Genomic DNA, 22,298 nt, shown 5'->3' with positions numbered 1-22,298 from the left:
ACTGTATGAGAAGAGAAATGACAACAACTTTCCAACAGTCCACCTTCCCTTTATGTCGAAAGTTTTACAGCAGCTCCAACTATCCAACGTTCTTTGATCAGGGTTACGGCATCCGATGCCTCAGAAAAAAACTTTCAAAACGTTTGCGGAAGACATATATACATTTCAAACTTTGACGTATCAGTGTCCAAAATTATGTCAGATGCAATTTGCTTTTTTGTAACTTGTTCAGATGAATACCTAACTTGCCTTGCACTTTAACACGAACTCTTGGTTTCATGACTATTTGACAGTGATTCATAAACACATGATTATGATATAAAGTAGTCAAACTCGTACAATGGATTCTGCTTCCAGTATATATTCATAATGATTATGGAAAGGGTTATGTATTGACCTGCTTTTGTTTTATATACGTTTATTCTAATTTCAGTTAAGCCAGATTCTATGTTCCAAAAGATGCAGCCTCGAAAGCTACAGATCCTAGAAAAGGCAAAGATTACAAAAGATGGCGGTGAGCAGAATAGGATAATCGAGAACACTTATACATTTACCTAGTTTCATAAGATTGCTGCACAGTATTCATAACGATGTCGATGGTATTGGTTTACAATGTCTACACACAGTATACCGTAAGGTATATGTGTTTTCAATAGATACTCTGACAAGTTAGGGCGTAGGTGCCTTTGCTATCGATACGCATTGTTACGTTTTGTAAAAGCGTGGGGATACATGCTGTATTCTTTGTGACATTCATGCCGTAAAATATTGTAAGCACACACGAAATACACGTAAAATGTAAATGCAGTCATAACAAAATGCTTGTGAACTACATAAAAAGAGTTTTCAAGTGGATGAGAACTATATTCATGAACCTAGATTCTAGTATTGCGAAATATCCATTGCAGCTCTGGCAACCCTTTTCCAGAAGGCTAGTACTTTCCTAAAGACGTTCTCTGTCCGTAACCTGAAAATGGGGTCTATCATGGATCTTCTTGAGATTCTCGGTCTTGACGAGAGTCAGGAGCAGGTTGTCGAGGTCATAAGAACAATAAAGGTATTGGGTTTGTTTGTTTTTTTCTATTTTGGGCTTATGTGAAACATTGATATGAACAATCGTAATTTGAACCACTAACGATAATCTGTATCATGACATTATCCAAGGGCTAACACTTTAAGACCACATTTTATGATCATGTACACATTTTTCTGTGCGGCAGGAGTTGATCGACAACAAGCCGTGTTTCAACCCGTACCAGATGACGGACGACCAACTGAGGACGGAGCTGACGGAGAGGGGGATGAGGGCAGAGGGGACTCGGGAACATATGATCAACTCCCTCACCACGCCATCCAACTGTGAGTAAAACATGCCATTCTTATAACTTACTGATATAATGTGGGGACTCGGGAACATATGGTCAACTCCCTCACCACGCCATCCAACTGTGAGTACACATGCCATTCATATAACTTACTGATCTAATGTGGGGACTCGGGAACATATGATCAACTCCCTCACCACGCCATCAAACTGTGAGTACACATGACATTCCTATAGCTTACTGATATAATGTGGGGACTCGGGAACATATGATCAACTCCCTCATCACGCCATCCAACTGTGAGTACACATGCCATTCTTATAACTTACTGATATGATATGGGGACTCTGGAATGTATGATCAACTCCCTCACCACACCATCAAACTGTGAGTACACATGACATATAGTGTAAACAACCACTACTAAGATCTGTCTAACGAGATAATTCTGACTAAATTACTACTAGCTATTGACAAGCAATATTAAAACACGAGGAAGAGAATGTATGGATATCAACTTCTGTAGTAGGAACACAACAGTTTCAGAGTATATACTGACTCCTTTATCAGGTGAATGAATGCTATGAAGCTCAAAACATACACATTTCCAAAAAAGAAACGCGCAGGTAGTATGTATGGACCTGACTACACAGAAAATCCGGTATATAAATTGGATATATGTAATTGGAAAATACATAAATGCATCAAAACGCAGCCATTGTCGATTTTGCCACACTTGTTCAAAAATGTCATGGAGGAAAACAGCAAAGCAAAATGCACGTGGAAGTTATGGCATTCGTAACTCGTGGTAGTGGCTATAAAAAGGCAAGCATAAGCAAGTAATTTGTCATTTAATTGTCAACATTTTTCAAGTTGAAAAATGCCGAGACTGAGCGCTGCCGATCGGAACATTTGCCGCCTTTGTGACCGATACAAACGGTTCAATTCCACTGTAGACCGTTCGAGAACCGGCCGACCGAGAGTTACCACCCCTGCACAGGATCGCTATATTCGACTGTTCCACCTTCGTCATCGCAATGCCACAGCTACGGACACTACAGGACGCATCCCTGGTTTGAGGAGGATATCGGACCAGATTGTCAGGAACCATCTTCGCGAGGCCGGAATCCGACCCAGAAGACCATTTATCGTCCCTGTTTTGCAACCGATCCATCGACAACGACGCTACCATACCGTACAGCCTTGGAATTTGAGAAACTGGAGACGAGTGTGGTTTAGCGACGAATCACGATTCTTCCACAGCGGCGAGATGGAAGACAACGTGTTTATCGTCGTCGAAATGAGCGTTTTGCCCCACCTTGTGTACGTGAATTCGACAATTTCGGTGGCGGTAGTTTAATGGTGTGGGGGTCCATATCCTACACCATGAGATCTGACTTTGTTGTGGTTCAGGGAAATTTGACAGCAAATCGCTACATGAATCAAATTCTTCAAGTTAGCCCTCTCCCAATCAATGACCACCAGGAGGAGCTGTTTAAACAGGACAACGCTCCATCGCACACAGCTCGTGTCACGGTATACTACCTTCATGATACCAACATCAACATCTTGTCCTGGCCATCGAGATCTCCAGATCTCAACCCAATCGAAACACCACTGGGATGAACTCGATTAACGTGTATGTCAATGTCAGAACACGCCGCAGACACTCCCACAACTGGCCAACGCGTTACAAGCAGAATGGCGCAGAATTTCGCAGGACAGAATTCATACACCTATCCAGCCAGTGCCGAGGAGATGTAGAGCCGTCATTGCTGCCCGAGTTCAGCGCAACCTTGTGGCCTCATGTGACATGACCATGAACAGTTTTCATTGCCTTTGTACAACGACAACATATGACTATCGAGCTCCAATGTACATGTAAGAACAACTTATGTAATAAGACAATAATGGTGGAAACTTAACAAGGGATCTTAAACTTAACTTAAGTTTCCACCTTTGTTATGTTATTAATTTTCTTGTTCTGACATCACTGTACAAATCTATGTACTCTGCTTCATAGCATTAATTCACCCGATGAAAGAATAAGGATATTCTCCTCCTTTTGTCTATCACTTCTAAATGCACTTCAAAGACTTAATGTTTGAAGACGTGACCTATGACCCCTCATAAGAAACGGTCAACAATTTAAATAAATGATACATTTGTAAGGTGAAATATCATTTCCATTATATGCTTTTTTTGTGTGTAACGACGTTCCCGTTTTTTGTAGCCTGTCCTCTCATGAAGATATCCATGCCTAACAACATCTACTGTACATTTGACGACAAATGTCTTGGACTGGAATGCTGCGTACATTTCAATCTCTTTGTGTTCCGAAAAACTTATAACTTGTTTTCAAGATTTGACCCCTGTGATATGACATTTTCTGTTGGTGCTGAGAAGTTCAACAGTTCCTTTGGGATTGAGGATATGTATGGAGGTTGGTGTCACTTGTGGAGTTCACATTTTATATAATCTTTAAAACAGTAAGGGCTCATGAAATAGAAATGTTATAAACAAGCATTAGAACAAAGATAAGTGTTGACGACAAATGTCCCATGCGAGAACGTTTATATCTGTAAAACATCCAAAACGCACCCTATAGTTTGCACGTGCTTGGCGTCGTATCGCCACGCACGTGCGTAGGGTGTCATTCCTGATTTTGACACTTTCAGGGAAGGTCGATTAATCTCTGTAGACTATTATTTCTGTCAACCGTATCGATTCTGCTTATTATACAGTTGTGATTCACATGATTCCATTAATTGTTTGGGTATGAACTAGCGATGCTGAGCGTCTACGGGCTATTTGCATGCTGGAAACTGGCAGAAGTCAGCTAGCCATGGCCAATATGTTTACTGTTTCACAGTCTCTGATTAGCAGACTATGGAACAGGTAGCAAAAATCCCAAATGTTGACGATCGACCCGTTCAGTGCGTCCCATGTCAACGTCAAAAGTACAGGATTGATTGATCCGAAAGCAGGCTCTCCGCAATCGAGCTTAAACGAGGAATCAAATTGTTGCCAACTTTCATCGGGCTACGGAGTAGGAAGTACGGATCGGACGTTGAGAAATTATCTCCATGTTCGACGGCCACGTGTTGTACCGTTCCTTACAAATCGTTATACTGCCAACAGACGACTGCGTGAACACAACCTTGAAACTGGGATAATCGAAGCTGGTCACGTGTCATGTTTTCAGAATCATTCCTATTCATAATAGGCGTGGACGTATCTGGCGACGTCGAAAGGAACGTCAACCTGAGACTGATATGGCGGTGGATTGGTTATGGTGTCGGGTTGCATCACTCTGACTGAGCGAACCACTTTCCATATTGTGCAAGGAAGGGTCGTTCGACGGTACTATCGGGACAACATACTGAAAGCCTTTAAAATTTGTTGTACCTTTTGCAATGGGTGTGGATCAATGCACGAACATCCACAGAATGCCATGACCAGCAATGAGCTCTGATCTTTCCCCCATTGAACCCGTCAATGACATGATATGGAGAGATGTCCAAAGACCGCGGACTACGTTGGCTGAACTTGTCCAGAGACTGTAAGATGAGTGATACAGTTGAGAGAGGAACATATGCAGTATGCCTTGTGGAGTAAATGAATGATTGACAAATCGTGGCGGAATTACGCACTACTGATCCATAAACTTTGAAATTTCCTATCTTATCTCTAACGTCCCTAAAGACCGGTGGCAGTCATAACATCAACTGTCATACTTCTCTTCCGGTTGCAATGTGTTCCCAATTCGTTCATTATGATCTTATAACTATTACTAGAAACTAATATATCTTATAATATTGGAAATTGTAAGTTTTTTTCCGAGTGATCCCTACTTGTTTAAAGATCATTGTGTCAAGGAAACAGTTTGCTAATGTTGGGAGTTGATGATTTTTCTTCTAAAACCACAAGAAATTTTGCAAATATGCAAATCTTTCCAAGAATATTTCCAGATATTGATTTGCATTTGATAAGCATTTGATTAGCATTTGATTGCTCAGAGATAGTTTATGGTTACTGTAAAAGATGATGTTTCTAATGTAAATCACAATATGGAAAGATATATTTTTAAGTGAAAGAAACATAATTCCTGTTTTGGATAGATAGCTTGTTTTCTTCACTTTCTGTTTCATTAAAGGCCGTTTTTTATTACAGGATTGGAGAAGACTATTCTGACAAATGTCAAACTGGATACATTGGGAGGGATACAGCTAGTCATTAAGTATGAAGCTTACTTCCCATTGCAAATTCAACTTATGAGTTACTTCGATCTGGTCAGAACAGAGTTGTTGTAGATTGTTGAATTCATAAACGCAACACGGATGTCGTCAACTTTCCAATAGTTAGCTTAAAATGTCTACCATAAAATCGTTTTGAAAGCTCTGCTGAGGCCTTGAATGTTGCAGCCTTGATCAAACAACTTCAAGAATGGTATGGCACTCTTTGAAATCTTGGTAGAAAGAGCATGCTCGATTGTACCTCAATGTGTGAAGTGTAGACACTAAAGGCTGGAGCTGCAGAAACATTGCTCGACATAAAGGGAAATTTGACAATAGGAAATCCCTCTTGTCCTATAGTCTTGTAGAGAGTATTTTGTCACTCTGCATCGTTATGTATAGATCTAAATATACAGAGGAGGTGGTCTCACTGGATTCCTTTATTTCTAGTTCAGGTAGGTAAATCAGTGGAAGGGAATGGCCTTTTTAATGGTTATTGAACTATATCAGATCATCCAATAACCTGAAGGTAAGTTAAACTTCTTAGCCAAATTACTTTGTTTTGACATTGCAAATCCGACCTGAAATTCTGATTCATATACATAAGGAAACAGATCAGCAAGAAGGGGAGCACAATTGGTGTTCATGGGAATGCCTACTTCTTGCCAAAAAAGATGTCAGTTAGAAAGTCCAGTATTTCACATGCTGTTTTCTCAGTAAACTTCAGATGGCATTTGCTTTCCTTTTTGACAAATTGACCTCAACCTCTGAAGATGGATATGTGTGTTTGTTGTTACTCAGATATATTCCAGCTATATGACGTCCCTATGTAAATAATCGAGTCTGTACCTGACAATTCAGTGATCACATCATGAACATCGATCTACACAACATTCATCAACCAATTAGCAAGCCTGGCGACCTGATCCCGTTTGTCGCCTCTAACGGCAAGCATGCTTGCTGAAGACCTTTTCTACCCCTTTTCTTCACGGGTTTGATAGATATGTAACTGTATCTATGGTCTATATTTTGTTTGGTAACTAAAGCCCCATGGATCAAGGAATGAAGTTTAGCCTTAAGTTTGTCTTGCGGGATAGTGGTGTAAAAAGTTGAAAAAAAACAAATGTTTTTTTATAGAATTGAATATGAAACCACATGGAATTAATTCCACCTGTGAATATACAGAAAGTATATCCTTGGTTGTATTAAGGATTACGGTTAATCTTTGAGACAGGGATTTGGTGGTATATTTGCTTGACCCAGCAATGTATCTCCCTTTATGTGGATTTTTATGGAGCTTTGAAATTCAGTGCAAAAGAAAAGATCTTCAAATTGTAGAGTCAAGCCAAAAGTTGATTGTACTCATGCATGGTTTTGGCAGATTGCTTTTCCAGTTAACATGCATTATGTATGGCATTGCTTGATATTTCAATGTTAAATTACTGATATAGCTCACTTCAGTAGCTATAACTGTTGTTCCCTAATGTAGCTAGCATCTAGCGTAATTACCTTGAGGCTCAACAGTAGTTCTATTATCAAATTATTGCAGGTGTAGACATACATGTCTCACCTCTGCAAGGTGTGATGTTCAGATCCAACATCCCAGTATTTGTTCTTCAGAGTGAAGCTGGAGAAGGATGACACGGCGGCTCTGATCACAGTGGCCGCCGGCTTTTGTTCCCAGGATGACCACGACAACTGCATCGCATTCTTTAACATCCTGGACGAGTTTCTAACACCGCTACCAATATGTCATCCAGATGGCTCAATAACCTGGCCAGAGGGTAAATACCCCCATTAGAATATATTACCTTGCAAAAATTGTGTCGAAAGATCTCAATGAGCCCAAATATCACGAACTGGATTATTTCTATGACCCATTAACGCGAAATACAGATTCGATTTCGCTTTGTGACAGGATATAATGTAGTTCCCTTATCACAGGTATGAGATGTATATCCAGTGTTTGGCAAATGCCACATACTAGACTAGTATTTTTATACTGTTTAATTCATGGTCAACGAGTAGAGACTTTTGTTTTTAAGGTAGCATAGAATAGACTTGGATAAGATGGATCAGTTCAGGACAGTTTCTGTTCCAGGTCAGTGTAGTAATAAGGAACAAGACATTGTTTAATTTTGTTGCAAACCACTAAATACAGAGTGCAAACATATTCTACTGTCCATAATAAACCTCTCCTCTATCGGGACGCGTCTTGTACTATTACGTTACCTATTATCACGGAATGTTACGTTGATATTCGCTCTTTCCTTTGGCAGTTGATTACAGGGGTCTGTTTGATAAGGAATCAATTAAGAGACGAATACGGGAAAGTGCCAAAGAGTTTGCCAAAGATGCTATTAAGAAGGGCATCGAAGAACTACTTGAATTCATCCCGTGTATATCTCGCAATGTGAGTATGGCTAAAATGTGGTAATATTGTGATAGAAAAGCAGTGTCACATTTCTCTTATCCACTGACCTTTCAGCAGAATATAATATGATGACGATGAATGTGTACGCAAAAAACATGGACATATGTTAAAGGTAAGAAGGACCATTCCAACATATGCACTATTTTTCTCCGAACCAGCTGGATATATAAATATCGTCGCTCGTGGCTACGCCATGTAGTAACAATATCAGTTCCAACCATGTCATCCTATAAAATAGACAGTATTTGGAAATTTTCATTAAATATACTCTATGTCATCTTAAAGACAATTTACTTATGGTCTCCGCAGAATCGACATTATTATATATCAGTGTACCACTTCTCCCAAACAGCTGTATCCATCCAGGTCTAAATGAGTTAAAGAGGTTCCACTGTGGAAACAAATTAGAAAGTATGCAATTTCCAGGCTCCAGGCAAGACAGATCCCTGTCCTAGACCCGAGGCCCTCACTCGGGATATCCTCAAGGAGAAGCTCCAGCAGCGGGGATTGCAGATCACGGGTACAACACAGGAACTTGAGCAGAGGCTCAGAGTTGGACACAAAAGTGAGCGGTTCATGATAAGGAGAAATTCTCTTTATAACAACTTATCTACTGTATATTCATACAGTAAATAGGGGGCACGGATGGCCCAGTCATCTAAGGCGCCGCTATATGCTGTGCAGAGTTGCGTCCCTTTGCCAAGCTAGAAACCTATAATTCGGCGATGATGAATCCCGGTTCGCCCCGATTATGTTTCTAGGTTTGTGAGCACCATACCCGTGCTCGTGAGTTTCACCGAAGTGGTAAACGTCTGAGACCTGCATCACTTCCGGTTTTCCTCCCACATTATGCTGACACGCCGTGATATAACTGGAATACTGTTAAAAGCGGCGTTAAGCCCAACTCACTCACTCACTCATACTGTAAATAACGTCTTTCACAATAAACATTACGATCTCCCATCAGTAATTGTAACACAACACTACCCGCGGGGATTTCGGGAAAGAATACATGTCGCCAGCAACTAATTATTGTCGTGAGGACTAAATGGATCGGGTATTCAGGATGGTGACTTGGTTGATGCATGTCATCGTATCCCAATTACAATGATCGATGCTCATGTATCAATCACGATTGTATGGTCCGAACTTGATTAGTTATAGCCGCAGTCATATCACTAGAATATTGCTAAGTGTGGTGTTAACAAACACACAAACAAACTAACAATTAGCACAGGGTGTTCACGAAGGTTCACGAAACTGTTCTCTTGCAAATATCTCGTATTTAAGAAGTACTGTATTTTACCGTCTGAAGTCTGTGGTAACTTAGAGTAGGTCTTATTGTAAGGGTTAGGAATTGACTAAAATGAGCTTGTACGTTTCAATGTTTAGTCATTCAATACACTTGTACAAACATATCGTTCAGTAGCAATACATGATTTTGATGTTATAAGATTGCGATTCTAGATTTATTTGAGTTTATTCAAAACAGTTTTCATTGAGGAAGATGAAATATGAATATTCACCATGTTTAATGTTTATTTTGTTACAGTGAAGTAATACCAAAATGATAATGAAATGTATATTTTAACAATTTTACAATTCAAATACAAATCACCCCTCAATGTTTATGTTTTATGTAACATCCAGCTTGCAGATTGCTGAACAAGACAGTGACCCTCCCAGCAATAACAAACGAGAAGATTGATAAGATCGTCTACATGGAGATAGCCCCGGACTGTCTGCGGTTTGATGCGTGTGTTGACATTAGGATCAAGAAGCTAAATTTCAACAAGGCCGTCAACGCTTACATACAACTTGACCCTTGTAAATTCACAATGACCGTCAACTTTGAGGACTGCACTACGCCAGTAATACTGCTGGGATACGACTGGGGTAGGTGGTGGTATATAGATAAAACTATTTGTGAATTAGTGGTCACCAGCACTCTATTACATGTCGTGACCGGCGTCCTAGCGGATCGGGTTGTTAGGCTCGGTGCGAGCTCATAAAAATCTACCACTTGTTAAACAATAATAAATAAACCGTCACGCTGTTATTACAATACTGTTATTCAGTGCCAGGTAAAACATCAAGAACACGTAATTACAATTATCAAAATGTATGAAACTATGAAATATGAAACCCCAATAAACGTTCCTTTTGGATGAATAGTATTACATTGCGCACTTCTCTAACCTTCATTACCTATAACTTATATGAGATGTCGCAATCTGTTTATTGGCAACAATCACTTTCGTTAAGCCGTCTTTGATCATCCTTGTTTCCATATTAACTAAACCCTTTGTCCCATCATAAGTCCTTTGAATCAAATTGAATATTGAATATATATTACTTCTGAATCACGCCTATGCCATTTAAGTGATTCAATGATGATTCATTCTATTTTGTGCAAGATCAATAAATCCAAAGTGTAGTGCTACTTCAATGCAGTCACTGTTTTTACATGAATTACAACAAAACTTGAATATCAAATTAATATTCCTACCAGCGTGAGTATGAGTGTGTTCCACACGTTTAAACGCATCAACATCACATCACGATTACGTCACATGTACAGGTATCCTATAATACTGTCCAACCTTTCCATTTATAGGGAAAGAGAAGACCACGAATGTTAACGACTGGGTTTCCATAAGGTAGGACTTTTCTTTGAGAAAGCGGTGTTGTTAAATTATAGTTGAAAATGAGTGAGTGAGTGAGTGAGTGAGTGAGGTTGAATGTCTGGAGACATTTATAATGGCAAGTGATGTGTTCCTAACACAATCTCATCACGACGTTCCCACCATCTATGGACCTGCTCATTCACCACCTTGTCCTTCTGATCGGTGGATATTTGCAAGTGTATGACTGCTAATGTGTTTTTTTCTAAACATCTACACACATTTTAAATCCGGAGAATGAACAACTATTAAATTGTAAATAATATCATGATTGTGTGAACATAGTCGCATTGGAACAATCTAACCCAGCAGTTGATTGCATGAGCAAAGTCGCCAGGTCATGGTGGCACAAATCTAACAGGTCACACAGCAACGCGCGATCCGCAATAACGTACAGTATGAGATACTATGGGTATTTTCAAAACACCCGACTTCGTTGAACAATAGTTCAGTTACGATATAAGTAATTATTAGTTCACACAATCAATGCATTGAGCTTACCTTCTCCAGATACACCATTGACAGAATTGAGGCAAGGAAGGTGTTTGTTGTTGACATGGGTCTACAAATAAGCGTTGGAGAATCGGAACCGATTTTGGATGCCTTGTTGATTGAAAAACTGAATGTACCTATACCCATTTGTGATGAAAACTTCTCTCTGCCGGGTAAGTACCGAAAACAGTAAATACCTTTATCAATTAGTTTTATATTCTCAAAGTCAAAATAATCTGAACCATTTGTACAGATTAACCCTTTGTTCAGAAACAGATAGTTGGGAATGCATACCTTCCCATCAAAGACTGTTTGGCAAAAAAGAACCAATGTTGAACGAGTTCAAATGGGTCGATAATTGAGTATCGCTGTATAACCTGAGTTTAGTATGCATCACGTGCATGGCATCTATAACAATACCAATCATTTGGTTTAATACACCGATATGAAGTGGTGACATCGCCAGCTTCACATGCATAGCTATTTATAATAATGTCTGATTTAAGGAACCGGGTCTCTTCAGGAGCTTGCCGAGCAAATGGGAGGAAAACTAATCAGAGCAGTTGTAGATGTGGTGTTTCGAAAACTTGGATTGGATGTGAGTTTTTAGAACAAATATGTTTTATATCTCAAGTTAGGTTTCATGCAACAAGCACACAATGTGAAATTGATTCAAAACTTAGACAAGCTTTATATCTTCCTCTGCTACAATATCGTTCGTGGAAACTATAAAAAATATATAACCATTTATGATAAGTGTCATGTGCACCCAGGACATGGTATTTCAATTACAAATGTTTTTTTATTATCTGTTGTTTATTTCAGAAAGTTCTGTTAGACGGTAGCTGTACATCATTAACATCTCAACAAGGTAATTTAACAGCTCAGCCTGGGAGATAAACAGCTACTACTTCATTTTATGTTTGTATTTGATACAATAAAAGATACACAGACAATCATTTGTATTGCATATGTGGTGGATCTGAACAGTAAAATATGGTTACTTTAGACAAAGTAATGAGCACAAAACAAAGTTCCATAAATTCCAAGCCCACAAATTCACGTCTTAACATACCACAAATAGTTGATGGTTCTGATTGTCTTTATATTGTTCTTAAATCGAGCGTTTGCTTACCTCTCACACGTGCATGGTTCAAAACCAACCTTATTTGTCCATACATTTCTTTATCCACACGTGTTGTAAAATGTAGTGATGCTTTACCTGGATCTTCATAAACTATACATATACTCAACAACAAAAGATCCTGTGACACCAAATTTTGGTGTATTTTTCAAACAAGTAAAGTTTGGTTTTCAATATTGTAGTACATGTATGGAATCAAGTCACAAAAACGCAGCTGCTACAGAAAAGCATGCTTTCCATGCAAAAGTTGACTTTTATGCAAACCCAATGTATTTCACTACCCAAGAATAGGTATAAAAACATGTGCGTTAACGGGATTCCAAATGCATTGTTAAGCATCGTGCTGACAACAACCACTCAGAAAAACGACAAAATTACGCAATTATTCAAAACTACGAAATGCCACGCGTCTGCGAAAATGAGCGTCTGCGAGCCATTGGTATGCTTGAAGCAGGATCGAGTCAACTTGATGTTGCAAGACAATGTTACGTCCACAGAAACACTATTTGGTTTTTATGGCAACGTTGGCAACAGACGAATGCAGTCAGAGACCATCCTCGGAGTGGCAGGCCACGTGTAACCAATAATCGACAAGACAACTGGATTCGAACAAGACACCTACGAAATCGATTCCAGCCAGCAACAGTGACTGCAAGAAGTATCCCTGGCCGTCGACGAATATCTTCACAAACCATACGTCGCCGCCTCAGATGTGCAGGGATTGTCGCCAGAAGACCCGCCATACGTCCCATTTTGACAGGAAACCACCGTCAAGCACGTCTACAGTGGTGCAGACAGAGTCTACGATGGACGGCCATGCAGTGGTGACAAGTTCTATTCACTGACGAGTCTCGTTTTCACCTCAGCCACAGCGATGGACGGATTCGAGTGTACCGGCGTCGTGAACGTTACGTCAATCATTGTGTATCGGTTCTGGGGCGGCTGCGTTATGTTATGGGATGGGATTACAGCAAGACAGAGGACCCGTTTGATAGTGGTAGAGGGTAATCTCAATGGACAGCCCTACCGCGACGAGATCATCTGTTCTACTGTTTTTGCGTCGTCATGGTCCAGGCATTACCTATCAACATGACAACGCCCGGCCTCATATTGCTCGACTTGTTCAAGATTCTCTTCAGCAAAACAATGTGAATGTCATCCCCCGGCCGACTCGCTCCCCTGATCTCTTACCAATCGAGCACATGTGGGATGAGATGGATCGGCGCCTTCGAAGTCAACTACGTGTTCCATAGACACTCAAGGAACTTCGAAACATGCTCCAGCAGATATGGACAGATACCCCACAGGACTTTGTTTGTCGCCTGGCCCATTCCATGAGACGACGATGTGTTGCTTGCATCGCAACCAGAGGTGGACACACACTCTATCGATTTGTAAATTGACATTTTGGCATGTTCATGTTTTTTTATGAAATCACGCATTTTCTGAAGTCAGTATGGCAAATTAAACCATTTGAACACTTTTATCTGTTGCAAAACGAAACTGTTTCAGATTTGGTAAAAAACATAACTTTGCATTAAATCTTATTCAATGTCACAGGAACTTTTGTTGTTCAGTATATGATAAGTGGTTTAAGGCGATGTAATGTCATTGTTCAGGTCCAGTCTTTATATGCACATTTAACGACATATAACAAAATCGCCATACTCGCACACAAATATTATATGACCTACATAAGTGCAGTGGTTGTGTAGACATTATAACTTCAATATTTAACTAACATGTTTAGTTTAAAAGTTCTAAATTTTGTATTCAAATATACTTTAACTTGGCATAATGACCTCAAACTGTCTGTTTTCCTCAGACTGCCCTTGGTCCCTCCCAGACTACAAGAAGCTCCTACCCGCCAGTTTCCGGGACAACGTCAACTGTAAACTGCCGGACAACTGTTTCGGTGTAGACTGTTGTGTGGGCTTCTCCTTCGACATCCCGCTGTTTGAGACCCCCCTCGTCAAGCACGCCCCCTTCTTCCTGAAGTTTGAACCGTGTAACTTCACTGTTGAGGTCGGCTTTGGGAGCTACTACCATAAGGAAAGACTGTTGACATACAACTGGGGTAAGTCGTTTGACTATAACATAAAACGGGGGTAGGTCGTTTCACTGTTGACATACAACTGGGGTAGGTCGTTTCACTGTTGACATACAACTGGGGTAAGTCGTTTGGCTGTTGACATACAACTGGGGTAGGTCGTTCCACTGTTGACATATAACTGGGGTAAGTCGTTTGACTGTTGACATGTAACTGGGGTAAGTCATTTGACTGTTGGCAGAAAACAGGGGTAAGTTGTTTGACTGTTGACATACAACTGGGGTAAGTCGTTTGACTGTTGACATGTAACTGGGGTAAGTCGTTTGACTGTTGACATGAAACTTGGGTAAGTCGTTTGGCTGTTGACATACAACTGGGGTAGGTCGTTTGACTGTTGACATGAAACTGGGGTAAGTCGTTTGGCTGTTGACATACAACTGGGGTAGGTCGCTTGACTGTTGACATGTAATTGGAATACCTTTTTTTCTTCTTCTTTTGTGTACCGTTCTAAGTTATCAATGTGTGTAAATGATTATGTTTTCTGAATACATGCCTGACGTATCTCGTGCCATATCTGTGTGTGAAGGCATCCGTGTGATTTCAGCTGATAACTACGGGCATAATCTGTTCATGATTATATTTTCTGCTTATGTCACCAAAGTCAGTCATGGTCTCGGGTACCTAATCAGTTGACTAATATTGGGATCTTAGTTGACCGATTGTGTGTCCTTTCCCGATGACTTGTTTGCCTGAGTAGTTTATTGACATTCATTCAATAATGAACATATGTGACTTACATGTGTCAATCATTAGTTTTAAAATATACACTATACATTTCGAAATGGTATTTATCAATGTTCTTAAATAGATGTTTAATATTTTGCGCATCATTTATTTTTTCCCTAGGAACTGAAAATCAACTTCAAATAGGTGATGGCAACCCGTCTCCAGTTATCATCAAGTGAGTAACCTTTGTCACATTTAGAAAATCGTTATAACCAGGCTTGACTTGAACAAAACGTTCACCATATATAGAAGGTGGCAGTTTCTGTGTATATGTTTTCCAAGGGTTTTCTCGTTGACCTGAGTGTCTATACGTGTGTTCCTATAGACGGTGACAGCTTCTGTGTATTTTATCTATTCCAGATTCACGATCTTGAAGTATCCCAAAGGTTTCCTCGTTGACCTGAGTGTCCACACGTGTATCCCTATAGATGGTAACAGCTTCTGTTACCCAGAAGGAGGCATGACGCTAATGAATCAGGAGAAGATACCTGCCTGTGATGCTAATGCGCTGGTCGAGTTCACAAAGCAAAGTAGGTCCACTTTAGCACAGAACTGCTGGTTTACATTCACTGACACGTTGTTCTGATCAATCTGCTAAACAGAATGCCTAACTTTAAACAGTAAATGTGACACTGTGTTACTCCATTTTTATCCATTTTTATTCAATTGTACCCTCTTCATAGGAACTGTAACTTTTATTACTTAAACAGTGTTTCTAAATATTGCAAACTGTATTTTTCATGTTCCGGTTCGCATGTAAGAGGTTTGTAGGGACAAGATTCACGTTAATGAAAAGCTATGAAAGTTATTTTCGTTGAAAATTAGTTCTCATGGTTAAAAGGGGAGTGTTGCCTATCGTTGTAGATTTCTCAGTTTCTGATTGGCTGCGCGACCTTGACCTTGACATCAACCTGAAGTCCCTCTCCCAGGCAGCTGCCAGGATGCTACTGGACAAGTTCGGCATCTCCGAGTACCTGCTGGACCAGAGATGCGATGTGTCTAGACCACCATACAGCCCCAGTGTTGACGGCTGGAGGAATGGTATAAAAAGTTTAATTTTCCAAACACGAATCAATTTCGTTTCGGTGGGGTAACCTAATTATTAAAGTGTTAGCTCGTAACGTAGAAGACTCGGGTTCGATTCCCAATTAAGTACAATGTGTGAAGCCTATATCTGGTGCCCCCGCTGTGATATTGCCGGAATATTGCTCAAATCAGCGTAAGACAATACTCACTCACTCACTCACTCACTCACTCTGAGACAATTTCGCAGTTCTGCGTGCAGATAATCTTGTAACATAGGTTTAGATGATTGAATCAACGGCCCTCAATTGACGACCAGAAGTTTCCAGTCGAATGTAACTCTCTGAATAACAACGAAAAACATGATATCTTCATACACAGATTAGTACCAACCAGGGAATGAATTACACGTTGTGCTTCAGAATGCCCCAAGAGTATTGGCAAGCTGCCCAAGCTTCCAACAGATCTGTACTGCCACCTAGCGGACACGTGCACCAAGATAAACTGCTGTTTCCACGTCCCCTTTCTTGCGATGTCCTTCAACGCCGTCCTGAACGTCGATATGTGCGACTACGTCATTTATGCTGCCATCGAGAACAAAACCACCACCATAGGAATGTTAGGGGATGATATTGACCTTGATGCTGGTACGTGGCCTGTTTTCGGCTAAGATACTGCTCTGTATTTGATGCGGATAAAAGTCAAAAGTAGTAGCGAGGTTTATTTAGCTCATTCACTCCAATCACAAGGAAAAAAATCACTTTTGAAGTATCAGACTGATCCAGATAGTACTGGTTTTCAAGAATATACTGCAATTCTATGTACTTACATTACAAAACAGACGTGCCTTATTTTGTTTCTGTAAGCTCATAATCGTTATCTCCAGGTACGTCAATGATGCTGGACATCGTCAAAGTCTTCCAGATCAAGTAAGTTGATCTTGCTGGTAATATGAGCCTCAGTAATGTTCTTTTATGGTGTAATAAGGGGAAAAGTAGAAATGAGATTGGGTGTAAATAAAAGTTTTAACATCTGCCATACGATTAAAAAGTTTATCATTTTCATTAACATAGATTTGGTTTGAAGAAGAAAGACAAGGTTCTGCTCCTTGATCTTGACATCGAGGTGTGCTTGGAGAAGGATTCCTGCCTCTTCTCCACGCCTATTATGAAGGGAACCGAAGTTCCACAGCTTGTCTGCGACCTTGATGCCAGGTGGAATCTAAAGAGTAAGCCAGATCTTGTTTATTGTGCCCCCGTACGGAATCTGGATACCACAGAACTTCATAATGTATCTGACCAACTCTGAACAAATAATGTTGTTTTGAACTTTGAAATGTATGCACTAAAGCTGCATAGGTACATGTAACTTGAGTGGGTCCTTACAGTAACATATAGCTACCCGCTCAGTTTAGTTTGACATTCAATGACAAAATATCTAGGTTGGAGGATCTCCCTGTAGTATTTGCAACAAATTGTTGTAATTTTCAGAGGCTTAACTGTTTTAAGATAAAGGTATGGGGCGTTTGGTGTTGGGATGATTGCAAGGTGAATGGCAAGTTATGTAATTGGTGTGACAGTGTTCCATTAAATCTACCTACCTATCCACCCATACCCCAATTCACACTTCCACCTATCTACCTACCTACCTATAATGTTGTATTCTCCAGACTTCAGTATATCAGACTGGGCCAAGGCCAGGGGACAGGACTTGACCAAGGGTCTGGCACGGACAGCTGTGAACCTTCTGTTGGAACAGCTGGGTATCAAGGACAAGATGCTGGATCCACCCTGTAACCGCAGTAGTCTCAAGTACCAGCCAGCTGATGCGGGCAACTGGAAGAATGGTCATTATCATTAGTCGCTTTCATCACAAAAATAGGGCACACTGACTATGTAACCTTATTTTTACACACTATAAATAACATGTTTCAACAGCATTACATTACACGATTTAGTTATGTTTAAAATGATGCGTGATTTACACTTTGTTATAGTGATAATGAGAGGGTGGGGATCACGTGGCATTAATTGGCATTTCAAACAAATTTGGGTCATGTTATTCAAACTCCCTTTTGTTTGTCTGTAAAAATATAATGTTGTGATGAATACCAATCAAGAAATTAATCATTACCCTAATCACACACAGACACTCAATTTGACACAAATTACTCAACAGGGCAAGACCTGTATCTGGGATCATGGCTTCTCTTTAAAGTATTATCATCACCTTCATCCTTATTTCAGATTGTGACTTGGGCGGAAGCGCTATCACACTCCCAGCAATAACTCTCCCCGCCAACTGCCACATCAATGACAAGTGTCTGGGAATAGACTGTTGTCTCCATAGCAACGTCCTTGACCTGTCTCTTCACACGTCCTTCAACATTGACCTCTGTAACTACCTTATTGAAGGCGCCATTGAGAAGTTCAGCTTTAAGCACAACATTCTGAAATATATCTGGGGTATGTCTTATGTGAAACAATTTCTAATAAGATTACTTTACAGAAAATACAAGATGAAAGTTTACGAAAGAAGAAAGAGGAGATGCATCATGTTGTTTTCTGCGTTTTTGACGTTAACTTTTTTCGGTTTGTACAGTACATAGTCAAATCTTGTTTCAGGAAAAGAAGAAGTACGCACATTCGATGGTGTTCCTCTTCTCAAACTGAGGTAAGTGTTGACAAGCTTGTGTTTCATCTTATACTTTTGCCATCATTACATGTTCTTGGCTTTTTAATGCCTTGCAAACATGAACATTCAACTTATCTTGGCTCAGACAACAAATCCAATAATACACATGTATATAATCTGACTAAAGCTGGATACATGTACCTTCAGGTGCATGAAGTTAAACGTTTCAATTAATAATTGACTCCAACATTTTGCGTTTAGGGAGATATAAAAATAATGTAGAAACCGGTAGTCAATTCTTATAATAACTTTACAGCTTATTTAATCAAGTGCACAAATTATAGAGAATGTACGACATCGTTAAGAAGAATAAACCCCGCCCACTCTGTCATCAAGCGATCAGAAAACAGTAATCCGCTGGAGGGGTGATATAATTTTGGAAGGTTTATGGAAGCACAAAACATAAAACACATTACTTTGGTAGCTAATCAAATGCCATGGAAGTGTGAAAATACTCAATGGCCGGATGGTTAGGTCGGTGATTTGGATGATTGTCTGGTATCGACTCGGGTTTCAAGAGACAAGCAAACAAACACTGTTAAATTGTCCCATGAGTTTGATTTAGAAAACCAAACATTGAAGGCCGAACATCTGTCCATGCATCAATGCTTATTAGAGCTACACCTTTGATGCATTCGACAATTTCTGAATTCCCACAGATGGTCCACTGTTCTGTCTATCGGTGTGTTATTTCACAGGTTCAAGATTGACCGGCTTCTGTCCCAGCAAGTGTTTATAGTTGATCTGTCTGCGAGTCTGTGTCTCGAGGGAGATGACTGTGAGCTGGATCTGAAGGTGCTGGATCAGACACGACTTCCCATGCCAGGGTGTGCCAAGTTCCAGGGATTCAAACTACAAAGTAAGGCAAACCTGTCGGCATATGGCGACGTTGCGATATATACATTTAACATCGAACATTAAGATTAACTAACTCACTTAAAGTGAGTGAGTAAGTTTGGTTTTACGCCGCTTTTAACAGTATTCCAGTTATATCGCGGCGTGTCAGCTTAATGTGGGAGGAAAGCCCAAAGTCTCAGACGTTACCACTTCGGTGAAACCCACGAGCACGGGTATGGTGCTGACAAACCTAGAAACATAATCAGGGCGAACCGGGATTCGAACCCACAATCCTAGGTTTCTGGCGTGCCCAAGGGGCGCAACTCTGCACAGCGAATCGCGGCACCTTAGACGACTGGGCCACCCGTGACCCCAACTCACTTAAGGAAACTGTCATAAAGTAGTCACATGTAGCCCACTAAGTTACACTTATTTTGATCTTAAACATCGGAAGGGCGGTGGGGTAGCCTAGTGGTTTGAGCGTTCGCTCGTCACGCCGAAGACCCGGGTTCGATTCCCTACACGTGTACAATGTGTGAAGCTAATTTCTGGTGTCCCCCACCGTGATATTGCTGGAACATTGCTAAAATCGACGTAAAACCATACTCACTCACTAAAACATCGGATGTTGTTTGTTAACAGTCAATCCACAGATCTCAAATATGAGTTATTGTATTGAATATTAATTTGTCTGGAACCATGTCCATTTCTTATCTCAGATTTCTCTCTGAGTGAGTGGCTAAGGGAAAAGGGTAGTGAGATCACAGCTCAGCTGTCAGCAGTCCTGCTGGAAGAGCTCGGTATCAAACAGTTCCTACTGGACAGACCGTGTCAGGACTACCTGGAACCGTACAGGGGCGCTGTGGGAGGATGGAACAATGGTAGGTGTCCCACTGAGTAAATGTTGTGATGTAGCTGATGGCTCATAAGTATTTTGTTTGTCATCGTCATCGTCTGTGGATTCTATTTTACAAACATGGGTGGGATGTTTAATTTAGAGAAAGCTTTATTGGTCAATGTTTGCTGTTATAATTGCTTTATAGACGCATAGGTTTTGGGTAACTGTTGAGATGCATACATGAATAAATAAACTTTGTAACTTTAACAGCATTGAAACCGAAGTTTAAATTTGTCCTGAAATTGTACTGAACAACTGTATCTATATTCTATTAAATGAACATGCTATCATAAAATATAATCCTGAATGTTTTAGAAAAAAAACCTGCATGTACCTTTTGTATACTTACATGTACAGTGTAGGCCTAGATAGAGGGGGTATCAGCATGGCCGACCGTTGATTTAATCAAGCAAGAATGTATCTAATTAATTTTGACTGTTTGACAGTGTACGTTGAGTGTCAATGCATATGGTATAATGACTGTAGATTTGTTGAACATTTGCAGCTTGTCCTGAAAACATCACCCTGCAAGCTCTGCCTCCCAATCTCTTCTGTCACGTGACCGACTACTGTACCGGGGTCACGTGTTGTGTCAAAGCCTCACAGGTCAAACGGAACTTCAATGCCCACCTCTTCCTGGACTCCTGTAACTACAACCTAAGAGTCGGTATTGAGAAGCTGGAGTTCAGTCATACACTGTTTAACTATACATGGGGTAAGTTGTACACTGTTTAACTATACATGGCGTAAATTGTACACTGTTTAACTATACATGGGGTAAGTTGTACACTGTTTAACTATACATGGGGTAAGTTGTACGCTGTTGAACTATACATGGGGAAAGTTGTACACTGTTTAACTATACATGGGGTAAGTTGTACAGTGTTTACCTAAACATGGGGCAAGTTGTACACTGTTTAACTGTACATGCGGTAAGTTGTACACTGTTTAACTATACATGGGGTAAGTTGTACAGTGTTTACCTAAACATGGGGTAAGTTGTACACAATTTAAATATACATGTGGTAAAGTTGTACTCAATTTAACTATACATGTGGTAAGTTGTACACTGTTTAGCTATACATTGGGTAAAATTGTACACTGTGTAACTATACATGGGGTAAGTTGTACAATGTTTAACTATACATGGGGTAGGTTGTACACTGTTTAACTAGATGTGGGTTAAGTTGTACACTGTTTAACTATATGTGGGGTAAGTGGTACACTGTTTTACTATACATGGGGTAGGTTGTACACTGTTTAACTATATGACGGGTACGTTGTACACTGTTTAACTATATGTGGGGTAGGTTGTATACTGTTTAACTATATGTGAGGTAAGTTGTACACTGTTTTACTATACATGGGGTAGGTTGTATACTGTTTAACTATATGTGGGGTAAGTTGTACACTGTTTTACTAATAAATGGGTAAGTTGTACTCTATTTAACTATATATGGGGTACGTTGTACACTGTTTTACTACACGTGGGGTAAGTTGTACACTGTTTTACTATACATGGGGTAGGTTGTATACTGTTTTACTACACGTGGGGTAATTTGTACACTGCTTAACTATACATGGGGTAAGTTGTACACTGTTTAACTATACATTGGGTAAAATTGTACACTGTGTAACTATACATGGGGTAAGTTGTACACTGTTTAACTATACATGGGGTAAGTTGTACACTGTT

At 40.1% G+C, this 22,298-nt stretch overlaps 2 protein-coding genes across 2 annotated transcripts in view; both read left to right on the top strand.

The window, feature by feature from the left end:
- LOC124125168 overlaps positions 1-22,298 on the top strand; it is a 225,518-nt gene that overhangs the window by 94,507 nt on the left and 108,713 nt on the right. The window lies entirely within an intron of this gene.
- Positions 1-22,298, top strand: part of LOC124125166 — a 148,882-nt gene that overhangs the window by 56,196 nt on the left and 70,388 nt on the right. Inside the window, exons 28-53 of the mRNA XM_048402759.1 lie at positions 434-514; positions 909-1,057; positions 1,221-1,359; positions 3,559-3,768; positions 5,499-5,565; positions 7,181-7,344; positions 7,840-7,973; positions 8,421-8,559; positions 9,645-9,890; positions 10,612-10,654; positions 11,189-11,343; positions 11,677-11,768; positions 11,996-12,041; positions 14,140-14,391; positions 15,271-15,325; positions 15,511-15,680; positions 16,015-16,191; positions 16,596-16,820; positions 17,060-17,102; positions 17,247-17,401; positions 17,843-18,019; positions 18,420-18,638; positions 18,798-18,846; positions 19,566-19,726; positions 20,424-20,585; positions 21,108-21,317. Of these exons, the coding sequence (XP_048258716.1) occupies positions 434-514; positions 909-1,057; positions 1,221-1,359; positions 3,559-3,768; positions 5,499-5,565; positions 7,181-7,344; positions 7,840-7,973; positions 8,421-8,559; positions 9,645-9,890; positions 10,612-10,654; positions 11,189-11,343; positions 11,677-11,768; positions 11,996-12,041; positions 14,140-14,391; positions 15,271-15,325; positions 15,511-15,680; positions 16,015-16,191; positions 16,596-16,820; positions 17,060-17,102; positions 17,247-17,401; positions 17,843-18,019; positions 18,420-18,638; positions 18,798-18,846; positions 19,566-19,726; positions 20,424-20,585; positions 21,108-21,317 (3,720 nt within the window). The remainder of the gene's footprint in view (positions 1-433; positions 515-908; positions 1,058-1,220; positions 1,360-3,558; positions 3,769-5,498; positions 5,566-7,180; positions 7,345-7,839; positions 7,974-8,420; positions 8,560-9,644; positions 9,891-10,611; positions 10,655-11,188; positions 11,344-11,676; positions 11,769-11,995; positions 12,042-14,139; positions 14,392-15,270; positions 15,326-15,510; positions 15,681-16,014; positions 16,192-16,595; positions 16,821-17,059; positions 17,103-17,246; positions 17,402-17,842; positions 18,020-18,419; positions 18,639-18,797; positions 18,847-19,565; positions 19,727-20,423; positions 20,586-21,107; positions 21,318-22,298) is intronic.

The sequence above is a fragment of the Haliotis rufescens genome, unplaced genomic scaffold (genome assembly GCF_023055435.1).
Source record: "Haliotis rufescens isolate VD_foot unplaced genomic scaffold, xgHalRufe1.0.p SCAF_29, whole genome shotgun sequence".
Taxonomy (NCBI): domain Eukaryota; kingdom Metazoa; phylum Mollusca; class Gastropoda; order Lepetellida; family Haliotidae; genus Haliotis; species Haliotis rufescens.
The sequence above is the reverse complement of the archived record's forward strand: the minus strand, read 5'-3'. Positions and strand labels throughout refer to the sequence as shown.